Source organism: Curcuma longa, unplaced genomic scaffold, assembly GCF_044706935.1.
Source record: "Curcuma longa cultivar G26 ecotype Majalengka, Jawa Barat unplaced genomic scaffold, ITB_CL_G26_1.1 contig_19656, whole genome shotgun sequence".
NCBI lineage: Eukaryota > Viridiplantae > Streptophyta > Magnoliopsida > Zingiberales > Zingiberaceae > Curcuma > Curcuma longa.
The window spans coordinates 44,697-63,705 of record NW_027431155.1 but is presented as its reverse complement, the minus strand read 5'-3'; the positions used below and the strand labels follow the sequence as shown (position 1 = coordinate 63,705).

The 19,009-nt window shown below is 34.9% G+C and overlaps 1 protein-coding gene across 1 annotated transcript; it reads left to right on the top strand.

The window, feature by feature from the left end:
• Nucleotides 1–667: 667 nt before the first annotated feature.
• LOC141817195 (uncharacterized) lies at nucleotides 668–17,705 on the top strand (the record flags this gene model as incomplete). The annotated part of the gene is given in 20 exon segments (XM_074704856.1): nucleotides 668–879; nucleotides 1,070–1,157; nucleotides 1,284–1,403; nucleotides 1,676–1,794; nucleotides 1,875–1,947; nucleotides 2,035–2,154; nucleotides 2,539–2,607; nucleotides 2,686–2,856; nucleotides 2,949–2,996; nucleotides 3,141–3,282; nucleotides 5,761–5,858; nucleotides 6,084–6,228; nucleotides 6,306–6,388; nucleotides 6,481–6,591; nucleotides 7,166–7,240; nucleotides 15,150–15,215; nucleotides 15,332–15,524; nucleotides 15,605–15,711; nucleotides 16,777–16,857; nucleotides 17,199–17,705. Coding segments are annotated over 18 exon segments (1,935 nt in total), but the record flags the coding sequence as incomplete, so codon positions are not given.
• Between the last annotated feature and the right edge of the window lie 1,304 nt (nucleotides 17,706–19,009).

The window sequence follows — 19,009 nt, the reverse complement described above, 5'->3', positions numbered from 1 at the left end:
GTGGATTAATTATGCAATAAAGAAGAGAGGAAGTTACATGCATGGAAGTTATCATGCATGGGTTGAATTTGAGTTAGACTCAAATTAAACCAAGTTGGATTTTGATTCATCATGTATAATTAATGTGGATTAATCATGCATTGAAGAAAAAGGGAGCATTATTTTTCTTTTTCCTCAAGTCTGATAGTTATCTATGTTCATTCTCTGGATCTTTCGATTGATAGACATTGTACACCAGTGATCAAAATATTCATGTTGAAACAAAGTTTAATTGGGAGTTCGATGATGATTTCTTACCACGTGTATAGTTTTAGTCTTTTTCATCTTTTCTCTTTTTCTTTTCATTTTTTTTGTTTATAATTTTCTCCTATATTTACATCACCTTGAAGAAATAAGCCTGCATCAGAACTGTTTTTGTTAAGAGATAACTGCAATCAAATAGTCTTTTCTCTCATTTGTTAAAATGTTCTTATCCAGTTAACAAACTACGTGCTAATTAGTTTAAACTAGTGTTATTGCTTTACCTTGACTACTCATTAATATTAAGTTTTAACTTTGTTATTGAACTCGTCTATTCCCTTTCTTGTCTCTATCTAGTGCAAGGAAATATATTATTTTATTGGTTAGGTTGCTGATTTTGTAGAAGCACTGCTCTTTTACTTGACAGGTATATGAGACATTAACTGGTGTGAGAGTTGAAGGGAAAATCCCTTTCATCAGTAAAGCAGATATTTTCAAATCCCTCCCACCAGAATGGTCCACCAATCCCTTGTGTGTTAGTTCACTGCAATGTCAAGAAACATCAAAAGTTCTCGTAGTATTAGATGACGATCCCACAGGAACTCAGACGGTTCATGACATAGAAGTCTTGACAGAATGGTAAGCATCCTGGAAATTATATCACAATTTATCTCTGAGAATTGTAATTAGTGGATCTTATGATTATTAATCCCATGTTTACCTTAGGTTTTCCATGATTTGTTTTGCAATGGCTAGCAAAATTTTAGTGTAGTATGATTTTCTAGATAGCTCGTTTCTCCTTATTGATTGCAAAAGTTTGGAAATGTAGGAAAGTGGATATCCTTGTGGAGCAGTTCAGCAAAAGACCGAGATGTTTTTTTATATTAACTAATTCAAGATCTCTGACCACTGAAAAGGTATCATCTATAGCCAGTTGTTAGAGGTCATATCAATCTGTCTGTCTCTTATCCAAAGAAATATTATTATCGGAATCGTGGGTTGTTTTGTTCTTTAAGTAATAAACTACATCTGGCTTTTCACAGGCCATTTTGTTGACAAAAGATATATGTAGAAATGTAGAAGCTGCAGCTGCAACTGTTAGTGGCATTGACTACACAATTGTACTAAGAGGTGATTCAACTCTTCGGGGTCACTTTCCTGAGGTAAAGATTTGAATGTGTTTATTTTGCAATTGCATGGGGGACCATACCTTTTTTTGTTCTTAGGCAGCACTGAGATGAAAATGTTACACATGCTATTTGGATTGTCCATAGGCACTGATTATATATATTAATGAGGCACAAAATGGCAATCAGACTACAGTGGCATGCAAATTTTGACACTAGCATATACTGAAGTTTTGGCTTTCTTTATTGGTAGATCAAATAATGTGCAAAGATTTATCTTGATTATCTAATTGTAAATGTATTTCCAGGAAGCTGATGCTGCTGTATCAGTACTAGGAGAGATGGATGCATGGATTATTTGTCCTTTCTTTCTACAAGGAGGACGTTATACTATTAATGACATCCACTATGTTGCTGATGCAGATAGGTAAATACTCAATTCACTCATTGGAATTGTGAATTCGAAAAACCACCCTGCCTTCAAGTTTCATCATGTCTCTTATGTAGGCTTGTTCCTGCTGGAGAAACTGAATTTGCCAAGGATGCTGCATTTGGGTACAGTTCTTCCAATCTAAGAGAGGTAGAGTTAATGATAAATTTGTCAGTTCAATTGTTACTTCAGTTCAGGGCTCAGGTTTAGCGAATGACTAGTCAATATAAATTATAGTGGATTGAAGAGAAAACAAAAGGACGAGTTGCAGCCAGCAATGTATCTTCAGTTTCTATAAACCTATTGCGTAAAGGAGGGCCAGCTGCCGTTTGCGAACTTCTTTGTACCCTGAAAAAGGTATACAAAGATTGACTTAATATCTGCTAGCTTTTTTTAAATTAGCAAGATGCTACTGGTTTTTCCATTACTGAAATTTTATATGCTAGAGTAGCAAACCAAGCTACTACAGGTATGCCAGAAATGCTAAACAACATTACTATACAATGCAGAAGTAACTAATCCCTGGAGTTGGCAACATAATCTGAAAAGGGTGCTCTAATTCATTCTTCCATTAGACAAGAACTGGGATTGTAGCTTATTTGAACTTCATATCATTTGAAGCACATTGTTTTCTTTGAACTCTTATATTTTATCTTGTTTGTATAGCATAGTGTTTATCTCACGCATGCTGCAGTCAAGTCCTTTTTGATATAAACCTTAAATGCATTCCATGTGTGTCAGGGTTCTATTTGCATTGTAAATGCTGCAAGTGAAAGAGACATTTCCGTTTTTGCTGCAGGAATGATCCAGGTATGAATATGAGCTTCTCTGTTTTCCAAGCTTACCCATATAAGATTTGCTGCATCTTAGTTCTCTAAACCTTTACAGGCAGAAGTCAAAGGAAAACGTTTCTTATGTCGTACTGCTGCAAGCTTTGTATCAGCTCGAATTGGAATAGAGGCAAAACCTCCTATCCGTCCAAGTGATGTTGGCATAACCAAAATCAATACAGGAGGCCTCATAATTGTGGGCTCATACGTTCCTAAAACCACAAAACAGGTCTATTCTTCTCTCTTTATGCCTGTGTTTCTTGTGTGATTTCAGATGACTTAATCATGCTCTTTTATTTTTTTCTATGAACCTATGCTCAGGTTGAAGCACTCATATCAAAATTTGCTGAAAAGCTAAAATGTGTTGAGGTTAGTTCCTCTTTCAAATCGACCATGAAATTTCTATCGATTACATGAAACTTTTCATCATGTGGTTATGTTGTGTTGCATATACAAATTTCCTTGTTTTCTTATTCATGTGTCGTTGAGTTATGGCACTTTTCTCTGGAGCAGGTCTCAGTTGATAAAGTTTCCATGAAATCATTTCAAGAACGGGATGAAGAGATCAATCGTGTAGCTGAAATTGCAAGTGTTTCTCTGAAAGCAGGGAAGGATACTCTTCTGGTGACCAGCAGGCAACTCGTTACTGGAAAATGTCAGTATTTTCCTTTCTTCTCTGTTTGTGTATTTTCTTTTATTTGTGGACTTATGCTTTTATCCTTTCTTCTATGTTTGTGAATTTTCCTTTATGTAGGCTTATGCTTTCAGAGTTATGGACTTCCAAGATTTCATGGATTTGTTTATAGAAAGAATAGAATTACCATTCTAATTTTAGCATGTCCCAACTTGGTCATCAACTATTTGACTTAATTAAGCTTACATCTCACAAAGTCCATAGCTATAGACTTTTTTTTAACTCAACCTAACAATACAATGTGCTTCTTGCTCTTCCAAAAAAGTTATAAACTTCCATAATAAGACTAATATGGATCATCTATTTATGGAAGAATTTGCCCAATATATTTCAATGTATCATACAATTTGAGGATGACCTTTATCCCAAAATAAGAGGCCTTTCCTTAAAAGCAGAATAGTCTTACACATGGATTGAAATCTCGTGCCGTACCGGATGACATGGGAGAAACATTTCGTTCTGCTCGCCGATCGGGACGAGGCTTGCGACAGTAGAAGAAGGGTTACGCGACCCCATCGGCAATGACAGAAGGGTCGCATGACCGCGTTGACCGTAGTGGAGGAGTCGCACAACTCAATCGGCTGCGACAGAGGGGGGGGGGGGGGGGGGGGGGGGGGGGTAACGTGACCGTGGGCGCTAGGGCTTTGCGACACATGGAGGGGTTGATATTTTTAATTAAAACTTAGATTAATAAACTAAATCAACTCCTAGCTATGATAGAAATAATTTAAATAAACTTAATTAAACCATAATAAAATTATCTCATTAATTATATATTTTATTTATTTTAAAAAAATATGTAATAAAATTTTTATTTATTTATTAGTATTTCATATTTTTTTCCTTTTTTAAAAATTTCTTTTTTTATTTTTTATATTGTTTTAATATTTATGTTAAATATTTTATTTTTAATAAATATATTTTATATTTAAAAAAATATTGAAACCATATCGGCATGGTACAATACGGTGTCGAAACTATATTATTCGGTCATAGACCGAAACTCCGATACGATTTGAGATTTTAAACCATGGTCTTACATCCATCACATCTAATTTGATATATATATGCCTAATGGTCAAATACCCAAAATAAGTGATCTGTCGTTGGAGAATTCTTAAGGTACCTTAAAATATTCCCAATGATTAAGCTACAGTACCCTAAATAATATACATCCATTGAAGGTACAAACTATTTTGAGCAGTGGTTCTTTCTTTTTGGTACAATTTTAGTGGGGCGTGAGAATAGAATGATTAATGAAGAATACCTAAATTCACATGAAATAAATAAAATATGTGAAGAATCAAGGATCGAAGTGTCGAGCCGTGCTAGTTGGCATAGATGGAATTTACCATTCCACCCGACAACTAACACAAGATGACTTCAACACGTCAAAGAATTTCTACATTTGTAACTCCATAAATATCATGCATACTTGCACACAATAAAATTATCCCATGTTAAAGAGAATCAAAATATTTTCTTAACAATCACGATGCATATAGGCAAAAGTTTCAATAGACAATCACCCTAATATTTATGGAGTTATAAACCCACCTGACCACCTACTAACTCACTCCAGTCATCTCTACTTGCCCAGTCCGCTTATCCTGCTTAGCCCATCCAATTTGCTTAGCGTGCTTAAGTTGGCCTATTTGGGACACATTGCTAATCCAAGGAACCAAATTCACTGCTAGAGAAAAGTGTAACTCTTCTTGAAGTCACAGGCATGCATTGTTGAGTTGTAAATCCACCAATAAATTCTTGAGTCTTGGTTTTTTTAATATTATTTTTATTGCTTGACTTATCTCAACAACCAAAGAAATTCACAAGACACTTTCAAATAATCCTCATACTAAGTATATATTAGAAATTTTGGACTGTTGATCCTGATTTATGTGCTTTCACTATATCATAATTATATCTATTCATAGAGAACAGTGTTTAATTATTTGGGTATTTGGTTCATGAAGTATTTGGTTCATGAAGTGTATTCTTCCTCATCAATTACTCAGTCTTATGCATTTTCATTGACTGGGACAGCTATGGGCTATATAGATTAGTGAACCAAATCTTTACAATGCAAGATTGATGCCAAATAGCAGTATGTGAACTGGATGATTCAGGTGGATAGACCATTTAGATGCTTCTTCAAGAAATGTCCATGTTAATGTTCCATCATGTTGACTTTGCTCGTGCACCACTTATAGATAGGCCCACATAAGTTCCCAATATATATACTGTACAAATAGTTAGCACTTCTATGTACGCCTCATCAATTAATGTGGGGGCATTGTCCCTACTTTCCATAAAAAGATGCATTTTATGTGGTTTTCATTTGAACGTCTCCTATGTCATCTGCACACATTGAGTTAATGGCAATACCCAGATAATTAATTTTCCTCTAAATATCATATGCATTTTTGTACTCCTATGCAGCTCCTGAAGAAAGCTTAGATATCAATTCAAAAGTCAGTTCCTCTCTGGTTGCTATTGTGCAACGGGTTATTACACGCCCCCGTTATATCCTTGCCAAGGTACACAGCAAACTACCATGATGCCTCTTATGTGTTCCTCATGTGATGAACCTTTTTCTTCCATCAAAAGTGCTCTTTTATATTATGATAATGTATAAAATTGTTTTCTACATTTGAATGCTATGCAATACTGTTGAACTAATGAAAACTGGAATGCATGTGCAACTTTAATAGCAAAATTTACATCTGTATTTTTTCATTCTAATCTTCAGTTTTGATGGTCAGGGTGGAATTACTTCTTCAGATATTGCTACAAGAGCTTTAGAAGCAAAGCGTGCTATGGTAATTGGACAAGCATTAGCAGGTATTCCCTTATGGCAGCTAGGTCCAGAAAGCCGTCATCCAGGGGTCCCATATATTGTTTTCCCAGGTTGTATAGGTCTCTACAACACACCAATCCAGATTGGCATCACTATATTCCCTAAATATTAGTTTTGATTTCTGAAGGTAATGTGGGTGATAACAATGCTCTTGCTGATGTTGTAACGAATTGGATTCGCCCTCCTCGGTCAACAAAAGACATTCTTCGTGTAAGCTTGTGTTCTTTTTTACCATATTAAAGATTGTGCTAGCTGAAATCTATATTGACATGTATTTGTATACTTTAACCTTCTGCCATAAGGATGCTGAGAAGGGTGGATATGCTGTTGGAGCATTCAATGTATATAATCTTGAAGGAATTGAAGCAGTTGTTTCAGCAGCTGAGGCTGAAAATAGTCCTGCAATTTTGCAGGTACAAAATATGGATTATTGATTTGCAAAGTAAAATGAATAACAAGTATAGTTTCTAGTTTTCAGATGTGTTTAGAAGTGATTTTCCTCCATTATTGACTTTTCTGTTAGATTCTGTCATGAAAAAAAATGAATATGTGATCCTGTTTTCATATTCATTTGTCAAATTGTGGAGGTGGGTGGACTTCATCTTAGAAACTTGCTTATAGTCAACTCACATTGATTCACCTCCTTTATGTGAGAATGAGACAACAGATAACTCTCCAGAATTGAATTCCCTAGTAATAGACTTGGCACAAATACAATCTATAATGTGTAAATGTATGCAGATCATTTCCCTTTTAATTATCAGATGAAAATTTTCAATCTGATCATGTGTAACCATTTTCATAGTTACTAAAAAAAATTGTGTATTCTAATTTCTCCCAGTTGAAAATTGAAATGACCTGGAAATTTCAATCTGTGATCTAATGCTTAATATGATCAGCTTTTCTATACACAATATTGTCTTTGATTGTTCCCAACAATTTCCTTCAATTTTCAATTCTTAGTTATCCTACTTTTGTTGTTTCCAGGTTCACCCAGGTGCTCTGAAACACGGTGGTGCTCCTTTAGTTTCATGTTGCATTTCTGCTGCTGAAATGTCCAGTGTAAGTGCATGTTATCTAGAGTTTGCACTCTTGCAGGAAAAATGATACAGTCTCGACTATTTGTAGTCAACTTGGTTATTTTCTTGCCTTTAAAATTCTATGCATTCAGTTTCCCAACTGCCTGCCCCAATAGTCGTTATCTGCACGTCTGACATGACTTACTGCTTTTGTTCTTCAAATTTACAACTTTGTTGATTCAGTTTGAGATTTAGAGAAATATTTAGGGGTTTTCTTTAAAGTTTTTGGTTTTAAATTTCTTCAATTTTATTGAATTTTAATATATTTTTTTAAATGTTTAAGTTGTTTATATTTTTTAGAAAAGATTGTAAAAGTTTCTGAAATACAGTATGTTATTTAAAAAAAAAAGGTCTTATAGTCACTTGATAAAAGGATCAAGGGATTTAGGATCCCATGAAATGCTAACCTTTTAATTAATATTTTTTCCTCATAGTTGAGAGGTTGAGTTTTTGTTAGCACAATTAATTCGTGCTGCATTAAATGATATCTGAGCCCCACTTACCGTGACATTACAAAGTCCCCTTTTGGATCCATTCATGTTATATCCTACACACCGCCATGGCATGCCATCTCCACCCACGTTGCCCCATCAAATCGACACTATTTTCTACAATCACCTTAAACCTCAACTGCTTGTCCACAGCATCATCATCCAAAACCTCACCAACCAAAAAATCTATTTTTTTCTTCTTCTCTGCCACCTTTTCCATGCTTGCTTTAGACTAGCCATCACTCCTGCATCTTGTCATGATTCCATACTCTTAGCCAAAGTTTCCATTGATTACTTAAGAAGTTTTCTTGCCATGTCGCCTCTTTGAGAAAGATAAAAAATCAAAAGAAACAAAATGTTTAAATGGTGAGCCTGTTTTGGGATCTGATACAAAGTTGGAAATCATTATAAATCCTATTTTTAAGAGGAATTTACAAAAAAGAAGTGATATCAAGTACAATTCATCTAATCAACACAAACACCGTGGCAACTTCAACTTCCACAAAACTTGTATAATTTTAGTAAAAATACAACCGCTCCTATTTAGTTGGTAATTTAATTTTCTGCATTAAATTAGTTTTCTCACCAAATTTTCTACATAACACGGGCCTACCCATAGCGGAGCGGGCCAATCCACTAAAAACTCATCAAATGACGCGGCGGGGCGGGCTGACCCACTAACTTAACGGGTTGGAAAATCTTCAACCCCACCCTAGGCGGATTGCGGGTTAGGCGGGTCAACTCACGGGCCTATCAAAAAATAAAAAAATATTAAAGATATTTAAAAATTTTAAGTTTGGATTACAATTTAAATTGATCAAGTTGAAAATTTTAAATTTGAATTATAATTTAAACGGATCAAGCCCATTAATTCATTGAGTTTTCTACTTTAATTTTAAAATTTGGAATAAATAAATAAACTTTCTCAATCCGCGGGCCAAATCCAAGCCCGCCGCGGGCTAACCCACGCGGGTCGCGGGCCTAGGCGGGTCAACCCATCTGAATTCATCTTAAAATGGGTTGATAAAATTTCAATCCAACGCACCCAACCTGGCGGGTCCAATCCAAATTGACGGCTATACATAACATCGTATATCTTTGAAAACATGAATAGACCATCATGTATTATCTTTTATCCTACTTTAAGCATCATCTATCAAAAATTTAAATGCCACATTTAGTTTAATTACATCTATTATATTATGTTTCATGCTTTTGTTTTATAAGAACCATTAATTACCAAAAATCTTAGATTAACATGTTGAAAAGAAATTACATCCACTACTATAAAAGAGATGACAGATATAAATGTTAGTCATAGAGGTCCTAAAACCAAAATATAAAATGAACTTAGATTTATGAGAATTAAAATGCACCATCCAAATGATTTTGAAAATATTACCATTCATACAGTTATAGCCTTATGAAATATAAAAACATCACCTACTATCACACAATCCTATGTGTAAAGAGAACTCGTCATATTTCTAGAAATGATAACTCTTGTAAGCTTTGATATATTAGGATAAAAGTTTTGTTTTTTTATAGAAGAATGGATCCTCATGCATTCCTTGATTGTTTAATTGAAATAAAAGACTTCTTTGGCTATCATGACATGTATGATTTGCCAAACTCACCCTTAGTGAACCTCTTGGGAAATATTGGTTGTGTGTTTAAGCCTTTAGTGATGGTACGAAACCTATCAGATATTGATTTGAAATGAAATGCAAGTTTAGATAAAATATGGTACACCATACTTTAATAATAAATATAAAGGAGTTTATAAGGCTAAAATAATCACACTGAGGTGTAGCAGAATACCGAGCATAACTTGAAAATTTATGTAGAAGTGATATTAGCAAAGAACCTAGGTCGACCTTCGATTCATTAATGGTCTCAGACCAAAAATTCTAATGGAATACAAGTTATTTTCATTTATTTAAGTAGAGGGTATTTATTATAAAGGCAAAAGGATTGAATATAAACTTAATGTTTGGAAACTTTATGGGATAGTTATTATTCTACCTGACCAAAAACACACCTAAAGTTTTCACTTTATCAAAATTTCATAATTGAAGTACAAGACTTAACCTTACAAAATTTCTCGATTGAGATAATGGTAAAATATGCTTTTAATAATTTGACTGAGATGACTTAATTGTAAAAAGATTTCTTTTATATTAACCTCAAAAGACTCCTCTGATAACACCAAAATTTTAGGGGATCTCCCCAATAGTTTGACCTTAAACGACTCTCTTAATGTCATGATTGTAAAGCAAAAAATCCTCTGACTTAAGACTTGTAAAGCGACCTCTAATAATGCCTTAGTATTTACCTCTCCACAGATGGTCACCCGCTAGGTTGATATTTTGCAGCATTAGTAAGCCCCTTGATATTGAACCCTTAAAGAGCCTGTTGTTAATTTGTTTTGTTTTGAAATCGAAAAACCCTTAATAGAACCTCAACTCTTAGTTGGGAGTACACTGAAAACCATCTTTCATCAAAAACCCTTAACTCGTCATCAAAATCTTATCTCAACAATCTTTACATTGAAAACCATCTTTCATCAAAAACCCTTATTACGCCATCAAAACCTTTATCCCAAAATTGATGATCCTTTAATCATAACACCTATAGAATCGCTAACAACCTTGTTGAATCTTCCTAGGAAACCACTAATGACCCTTTATTGGGTCGCCTAAATATCATCTCACAATCTTTTACTTGAATATTCTCAAGAGACCTTTGACAATCCTTAAGTTAAGCCTTCTAATGAGCCCCCAAGGATCCTTTACATTTCAGCATAAAGGTGAAATCCTCGACCCCATGACCATCTGTGAGGAGATAAATCGGGAAGCTGTAGTTGACCACTACGAGAGAGGGCATTGCCTCGGCTTTGTCGAATCTTTGCCTACTTTAGTAAGCTTTTCTAGAGCACCCAAGGATCTTTGATGGCATTCCTTCACTTAAAGCTTTTCAAGAATGGCATTCATTTGAACCTTCTAAAGATTCCTTTACTTGAGCCTCCCAAAGAGTCCTTGGCTATCGACTATCGTATTTTTCACTAAGATTCAAATCTTGATTGTCCCAAAGAGTCCTTGGCTATCGACTATCGTGTTTTTCACTATGATTAACGATTCTTGCAAGACACACTATCTTAAGGAAAAGTAATTTTTAGGTTAAAACTCATTAGACTATTGATTTGGTCCTTTTGCCTACAATAGACCAAATTGATAATTCGTGTATAAGAGAGACATATGTTGATACTATAAAAAAGATTAGTGATTATTATAAAAAATATGCTAATGCACCTCATAAACTTCTAAAGAGTTGTAAGGATTATAAATGCATATATATCTTTTTGTAGGACTTCTAAAGATTCCTTTTAATGAGGAGTATTTCCCCCTAATCTCAACATGTTATCAGATTCATCTCCGATGCTTATCTTGGATCTTATGTTCATATGCATCATTTTGTGGGCATTTATCCTACGTTCTTCTTCATGCACTTCTCCTCATCTTCTTTGGTTGCGCATCTCTCCTCATCTATTTTGTGCATCATGTAGCCTCATTGAGTCACGTTGGCGTTCACATGAGTCTTGTTAGCCCCTTAACATTTTCATTGATGTTTACTCCGCTTGCATTTGTGTTTGCATCTACTCCGCTATTTGTTGTCTTCTCTCTCTACTTGATTACCAAATCACCAAGCATCTGCTTCGACGGATCTAGTCAAGATGGCATCCTTAGATGGATCTCTAGGTTAATCCTAGGAAGTGCCCAATTTTCTTATTTTTATTTTAATTGCTTTAGTGTTTCAGTCCATTCCTATTTGGCCCTTTCACGGATCTAGTCAAGATGACATCCTTAGATGGATCTCTAGGTTAATCCTAGGAAGTGCCCAATTTTCCTATTGAACCCAAAAATTTATTTTAATGCCAAAGTATTAGTGTTTGCAGTCCATTCCTATGTGGCCCTTCCATAGTCATAATTTTAGCCTGTTTTTACTCCAGTTAGCCTTGCCAAGAGCCTTCTACATCCCTCAAATATCACTATCTTGAGGAGACCAACAATAAGAACAAGATTGTTCCGATGGATTACTTAAGCATTTCAAAGCCCCTTTTGGTATCCATTTCAAAGCCCCTTTTCTATTATTTTCTCATTGATAATGTCAGTCCCATCATTGTTGTACCAACAAAGGAGTATCAAGTCTTCTCCTGCTCTAAATCATTGTTAATGCTTCATCCTAGTGGTCGCATCATAAGCCCATAAGGTACTATTGGTTGCCTGTGTGACACCTTGTTCATTTTCCTTTATCACATTCGTTATGTATTTTCTATTGTTGTGTTTCTAATGAATTTATTGTCTATCAAGAAGCTTAATAAATCAATAAATTTCTTTATCACCTTTGATATGGCTATTATAGTTTAGGATTCTAGGACAGGTAAGGTATTTGAATTAGGGCATGAGTCTCCTGGGTTGTACTAGCTAGATGTGCCTCCATTATCTATGACTCTTGGCTTCACCATCTCCTCTTTAAATTCAGTGTCGTTTTGGTCATTCCTCACTCCCAAAATTTGATGCATATAAGTTCCAATCTTCAAACTCTTGAATCTGAATCATGTAGTTAGGTAAGTGTATTAGGTCTCCTTTCCTCCTTATTGGTGTTTATAAGGATGCTTTTGGACCCTTTTCTCTAGTTCATAGAGATAGTTTGAGTCCAATTCATGTTAGTTATACTTTTAGTTTATATATTTTGTTACCTGTACAAATGATTATTCTCGAACAACATGGTGTTGTCAAGGGAAGATGGGCCTCAGCTGTTTCTATCCTTTCCTCCTTGTATGTTGCACTCTTTTCAATCATTTTTATTGAGTTTGGTATTCTTCATCTGTTTTCATGTCCCCATACACTTCCAGTGTAGCAAAATGCAAGAATCAACATCTTATTCGGATGCCTGGACTTCTAAACCTGTAGGTCCCTTATTCTTTCTAAAGTGTTGTTATTCTCACTACAAGTTATCACATCAACCATATATCATCCTTCATTTTACACTTGCAAACTTTATTTAGTATTCTCTTTACTTAAGATGATATATATTGTCTTTCACTATAGATCTTTGGTGGACTTGCTTGGTTCACCTGGTGTCCTTGTGATAAGTTGTCTCCACTTTCCATCAACTGCATTTTAGATGGTTATAGTTGTCTACAAAAAGGTTATCTATGTTACTCTTATAATATACATCAGACCTTTGTCTCTCAGGATGGTATCTTTTTCGAGTCCACTTCTTTCTTTCCCTCTACACTATCTCTATCTGAGTAGTAAAGAAAATCTTTTCTGCTCCTACCCGATTGTCTTTTCCATTTCCACCTATGGACCTTCCACCACTCTCTATTCACCGATCGCTTACTTGTTATTGTCCACTACCTTAGTCACCCCCTTGTGATCCACTACTTGAGGCACCCCTTGCAGGTGTACCTTTGATTATTGCACTATGGCAACACTCCAACACCCTCTCTAGAGTCATCGTTCTAACTTGGGCATTCCCATTGTTTCTTGTAAAGGTGTTTGTAAGTGTCACCAAATAATTTGCCTCCTCTTTATTCTTATAGTTAGTTCCCAGGTTTGAAGACACTTTTAGATCCGTGGTAGTAACCAGCTATGATTAACAAGATAAATGCTCTCATTTCCAAAGACACTTGGGTATTTTTATTTCTCTTCATTCGAGGAAGTTCACCATGAGTTGCAAATTGGTTTTCTTTGTTAAGTGCTCACCAGATGGTATTGTTTATTAAGGCCTACCTAGTCGCAAAGGGTACACAAATTTATAGTGTTGACTACCTTGATACATTCTCCAGTGGCAAGATTGCTATAATTTGCCTCTTTCATCCACTAGTTGCTTTTCATTGGCCCCTTGGTTAATTTCGCATCAAGAATGATTTCCCTTATTGTGATCTTTCGAAGGAAGTTCATATAGAGCAACCTTCGAGGTTTGTTGCTCATAGGAAGGTTGGTCGTGTGTAAGCTAAAATTTTTTCATCACTAGTGATGACTCCATTCAAATTTTGAAATTAAAAGATTACCTTCATCAAGCATTTGTAGAACAAATATTTGGATAACCTTCAGTACTTCCTTGGTTTATGAATTGCTCATCCAAAAGAAGTTATTGATATCTCACAATGCAATTGCTTGAAAAATACTTCAACAAAAGGATATCTTATTTCTCGATTGAGGTTATATTTAGGCCATAGGTTACTCTTACGCAAATTAGCATATTGTCCTCCAAATAGAGAATCTACATGTAGTTATCGTGTTTTCTTAGGAGGTAATTTTATTTTTCAGAAGAGTAAAAAGCACACAGTGGCAATAAGGTTAAGTGCAAAAGCAAAATATAGAATCACAGCCTTATCAACATGTGAGCTCATGTGACTTAAACATTTGATGCCCAAACTAGGATATACCCATACTGAGCTAATGGAGCTTTATTGTAATCATCTAGTTGTGATGCATACGATTGGAATCTTGTGCTTCATACGGGGATAAAGCATATATAGATATTGATTATTAGCGAAAAAGTTAGATCATCATTCTAACTATTAGTTAACAAATTCGTTGACCAAATCTTTAAGAGAACATAAAGTTGAACATATTTGAACAAAGTGTTTTTTTACAAAGAATTTGAACCAGCTTGAGAGGAGTGTTATGGGCAAGAGGTTCATGTGTAAATGTGCAAGCATAAAGGATTTATTTGTAATATTCCATATTTGTCATAATACATATAGAGGTTGAGGGAGGCTACCTAGGGTTCTAACAAGGAATATTTTCCCTTTAATCTCAACATATTCTTTGTTTAAATTCAGAAAGATACAAGCAAAGAACCTCTGACATGTTTAGTCATCAAGTTTTCTATTTCTGTACTCTTTGATACTTGGACCCTTTGTCTATTCCCGTCATACTATTCTATTCACATTCCAACACTTCTAACACTTAGACTTGGTGGCACATTCTTATTGATCACATATAAATATTTTTAGAAATAGTCATACCCAACACCAATTCACATCTGAGTAACATAGTTACTTTATCTTCCGTTTATAGGTTTATCACCTATATTGAGGTCGTAGGATCACTATACTATGACTAGATTTGCAAGTTGACAGAAACTTAACTTTTGGATACTTGTTTCTTCTGCTATTGTTAAGTCACTCATGCTATGTTAGCCAATCTTTCCTGGATCATGTATAGAAGTTTTACTTCCAGTTATTAATGGATTTAATATTGTACGTCATCTTGCACTAATTACTTTTTGTTGGTATCATAGAATTATTAATGTCTTTTTTGATTTTGGAAATTGTCTCTCTTCTTAATTAAAAGAATATCATTGACATCAGTTTTATTGCGGCAGGTGCCAATTACTGTTCACTTCGATCATGGGAATTCAAAAGTTGAGATACTTGAAGCTCTCGATTTGGTAGGTATCAATGAATATTCTTACTCCATCTGATATCTGGCTGTGTCATGCACTTGGAACTAAAGCAAACTAATATCTGTTGCCAAAATTCCAATAATCTGTTATGGATCTTTTAGGGATTCAATTCAGTGATGGTTGATGGTTCACATCTCCTATTTGAAGAGAATATCTCATACACAAAATTCATATCGACATTGGCACATGATAAAGACATTCTTGTTGAAGCTGAACTTGGTCGGTTGTCGGGCACGGAAGATGACATGACAGTTGAAGACTATGAAGCTAGACTTACAGATGCTAAGCAGGCATGTAACCTCTGCAGGATTTAGCTCATCCACATCAATCATACTGAAAATCATTTTTATTTTTGGTGTTCCAATTTCAGGCAGAAGAATTTATTAATAAGACAGGAATTGATGCTTTAGCAGTGTGCATTGGTAATGTGCATGGGAAATACCCTTCTAGTGGTCCAAATCTTCGGCTGCAGTTACTAAAGGTGCATATTAATTGATCTTTTTAGCACTATATGTAGTCATACATCAAATGGCAACTTGAAATACTTGATCCTGAATGGAAATTGAAAGCCATGCATAAATATTTTATGTAGAATCATGGTTGTGAGCTGCTCATGTTAATTAATGTCAGATATTGCATCATTCTGCATAAAATACATTCTTACAACTTTGTACCAAACACAATAAAATTTCTTGATTTGTTCTATGTAAGTACTTAATGAGTCTGCACAGAAATTGGAAATTTGATGCATCTGTTATGTAGAATCACAGTCGTGACATGCTCATGTTATATTAATGAGTCCAAGATTGTCATTCTGTATAAATTATTCTTCTTGCAATTAGTACCTAATTGAGATGCAAATTTCTTGATTGTTCTATTATGGTTAAACTGCTTGATTTCCCACAGTTTATTTGCATGCTTCACAATCCTTACATCAAAAGTTTGTGGCCACAAACATGGCTAATACGTTATCCTTGTTTCTTTACTAAAACGAAGAATAGCTAGAAGCAATACTATGGTTTAAAATTCACTTTGATTTGAATGAGCAACCAGGTTAGTATTTGATAGTCCGAAGACAAGGCGTGTAGTGGGTCATGCAAGGTGTTATGAACTGACAAGAAAAAGATATCTCACTTTGAAAACCTCTTGGACAAAGTTTGAAGTTAATGAAGCTGTACCTGGCTGGTTTCAATTTTTTGAGATGATAACCCCTCAATAATTTCGATGTTCTTTGGTAAATGAATATTTTGTGATCCTTTTTTCTTCACTCTTTCTGAATGGACAAACTGAACCATAAACTTGTTAATTAACCTGCTGTACTTTTGTTGCCATGCTGTATGTACTATGCTCAATACCTTTTTTTTTCTTTCTGTTTTTGAATTTGAAGAGCCACTGTTGGTTTTCCTTGATGATTGTAAACCGACAATTTGATGTTCCAAAATTGAGTTGCTTGTGTTGAGCTACATTATATGGCTTATTAAACTAACTGGATATATGTTTTTTATGTTCTACCAATACAAGTATATAACCTTCAATTTTTTGCTAGGAACTTCGAACTTTGACTTCGAACAAAGGAGTACATCTAGTTCTTCATGGTGCATCTGGACTTCCGAGTGATCTTGTTAAGGTACACAGTATCGTTTATACTATTATTTTACTTTTACGATTTACCTGTCTCAATTCTTGCACAATGAAAATTGCATGCGCTTGAGTGTTTTTTTATTTTGCCTTCAAAAGAACCCAGTCAGTAGATACATGCCAAATGGTAAATCAAAAGACTTGGTGAATCAGAAATCCAATTTGATTTACCTTCAGTAGATACTACCATATATTCAGACCAGTTCATTAGTGATTCAAATGAATTAGAGCAGGATTACACGTAACTGTAGATTCTGTCCAAGCAAATGAAAATTCCAAGCAATCTTAACACCAAATGTTACTAATCTCAAATCTAATTTGTTTGAACAGGAGTGCATAGCTCTTGGTGTGAGGAAGTTCAATGTTAATACAGAAGTTCGGAATGCTTACTTGGAGTCTTTGGAGAAGCCTCATAAAGATTTGGTTCATCTTATGGCATCAGCCAAGGAAGCAATGAAAGCTGTGGTTGCTGAGAAAATGCACCTCTTTGGTTCCGCTGGAAAAGCGTAGGAGTAGCAACAAATATCATTCTCCTCCATTTATGAATTTTGATTTGTAGCCCATTGCTTCAGGATTCTTACATGGATGGAGCCGCTCCAAGTCATGTTCTTCAGCACGGCCCAATATTTCGACTTATTTGGGATAGCTTTTCATGTGACTGTCAGACAGGTGCTTTTGTTTTGTTCCTTTACTTACGATTTATAAATTTATAATTTGACATAATTCTCCAAAATTGGAGTGCACATTCCGCTTGGCAGTGATAAATGCCCAATTTTTTTGGGTGCAGAGTATGAACAAATAAGATCAATAAAGTCATACACTTGCATAATGTAGTAATATATTTTGGAGGCTTTCCATTTGTGTTTGTGTTTGTGTTTGTGTATGTATTTGAAAAGCATGGTTATTGCTCATGGTTCTGACAATTATAGTTATGCTTAACCACTTCCTAAGATGGCTAGTTCAAGTTTATTGAGCTTTTGTTATTCTTCTACAAAAGGTGGAATAAATCGAAAAGTTACAGTTGACCACGATGGAGGAAGGCATTGTTTTGGCTTCGTCGAGATTCGAATCTTTGTTCATTTTTACAACTCTGTTCTGTCGTAACCAACTCAGCTATCTCCCAGGAGCAGTTTTTATTGTTCTTGGACATAAGCCTGATGGCAGTTCAAAAAAAAATGAACATCTGAAACAACTTAATACTATAAATTAAAGGATCGGGATTTCAGATACGAGGGTTCTTAGGCAAAAGATTGCAATCACTAAAGTTCAGCCCATATGAGGAAATCAGAAGGTCAAAACTCCTGAATAGCCTGCACATTGGCAACTTTAAAATTTTAGTTGAGTTTCGCAAATGAATACCCTGATTCAGATTCTTGTGGATGGTTAGTCAACTCCAAATTAGATTTAAAATTTTGTGTATATCTATTTGGAAAACTTCAATTTTATCAAAAAATCATTATAATTTTCAAGTTAGGCTCTTTTGTCAAAACCAATTAAGTATTATCTTTAAGTCCTAATTTTTATCCCAAACTATTATCTCTACCAATTCGAACTAAAATACACCTATTGTCTCACTATACTTGACATTACATACAATTGAATATCATTTTATGCCTTTGAACATATTTCATATGTTCTTATGCATGAAATTAATCCCAATGTATCAATTTCTTAAGATGAAACTCCCTACTCATCCTGAAACTCTCTACTCATCATGGATCATTGAACTCACAAATCTCTCACTAGAGCTTCCATCTCTAGTGACCCTTCTAAGTCCAAATGTCTTCCTAGCATTTGTCACCTTAGATGGTTTATCTATTGCGTAGTCAAATATTTTCTTAATATAATATGGTACTTCGGCCCTAGGCGATGATGATTAGTGTCCCAAACTCCATCTGTCACACTTTGACCGTTGCATTCCTAGAATCATGTATAGACCCTTAGACTCATTTTGTAAACCTTTCAACGGTCTTTTTCAATTTGTTAAGTTTTCCCTTAAAGTTTGATTCTCCAATTCTATCTTCTTTATCCTAGAATTGTCATGCATTCTTTGTATGCGTCTATCCGAGGCATGGGTCCACCCTTTTTTGGAATGCTTTGTTAGGTTTCTAACTACTTTCTCATCCTTAGGTAAAGTAGTG